We start from the raw sequence: 975 nt of genomic DNA, 5'->3' as shown, positions 1-975 counted from the left end.
AGAAGGGCGGGCTAAAAAGTGAAGTTATGTTTTTAGTAAGGAAAGCGAGCAAAATGCTCTATACTAGAAAGCGCCTGCTCAAACTAAATTGCCAATCAAACAAGGTAATATCGGCATGGAAATTCATGTGATAATAACATGAACAAGTTTCTGGTGTTTCCACCTTCCCCTCCTGAACCTCAACTATTTATGTCATGAGGTAAATGTCCATAACACAAACTTCAACATTTCAGTGTGCACAACTGTGAATTATTGCAACATGGTTATGCACACTAATTTGTGCATAGCATTATATAAATCTTTTGGCTGCTTTAAACACTGCGCGTTTAGTTTAGGCGCAATAAAGTGTACATGGATTTCGCGTCTACTCACATGAGCCTTCTGCCTCAGGCCATGTCGGACGCGAGCGCCGAGGTGGGATTGTCCGCGTACCGGGGAGCGTGGCCGGCCGAGGACGCGCGCGCCCGCTTCATCCGCACCATGGTGATGCTGCGCGCCACGCGTCCGGCCCAGTTCACCTGCAAGGGGCTGGGTGCCGTGGGCCTGCCAGCTTGTCAGTCCGTCCTCAGGTCGTGGTTCTCTTACCTGCAGATGCTCCTGAACTTTGCCAAGGACGGCGGCTAACCGAGGGTGAACTCACTGCACAGTTCTCTGTTCGTCAGTCAGTACACTCTATGTATCGTAATTATTAAATAAATATGTGACGGCAAAGGTGATGTAATGTTTCAAATTCATTCAGTCCCAAATGTAATATGCAGAATCCCTTTTTGACGGGATGGGGGGGGGGGGAGCACCACATACACCCTGAAAAATGATTTCTTGACTCAAGTACATTTTGTACTAAAAGTGACACAAGATCGATTTGTCATTGACTCAAGACGACTTTTCGGTAATTGTTTACTTGAGTGACTCCTCGCCCTGGAGTCACTCAAGTATACCATCGGAAAGGTATTTTTCAGTAGTATCCTGAACAGT

General features: G+C 46.7%; 1 protein-coding gene across 4 annotated transcripts in view; it reads left to right on the top strand.

Moving 5' to 3' along the window:
• LOC127749622 (uncharacterized) overlaps positions 1-716 on the top strand; it is a 75,140-nt gene extending 74,424 nt beyond the window's left edge. For all 4 annotated transcript variants that reach the window (XM_052268489.1, XM_052268488.1, XM_052268487.1 and 1 more), the window contains exon 8: positions 391-716. In XM_052268489.1, the coding sequence (XP_052124449.1) occupies positions 391-624 (234 nt within the window). In that variant the 3' untranslated portion in view covers positions 625-716. The remainder of the gene's footprint in view (positions 1-390) is intronic.
• The last annotated feature ends 259 nt before the right edge of the window (positions 717-975 follow it).

Source organism: Frankliniella occidentalis, unplaced genomic scaffold (assembly GCF_000697945.3).
Source record: "Frankliniella occidentalis isolate FOCC.00 unplaced genomic scaffold, Focc_3.1 Scaffold70, whole genome shotgun sequence".
Taxonomy (NCBI): domain Eukaryota; kingdom Metazoa; phylum Arthropoda; class Insecta; order Thysanoptera; family Thripidae; genus Frankliniella; species Frankliniella occidentalis.
Note: the sequence above shows the minus strand (reverse complement) of the source record. Positions and strands in the feature narration are given on the sequence as shown.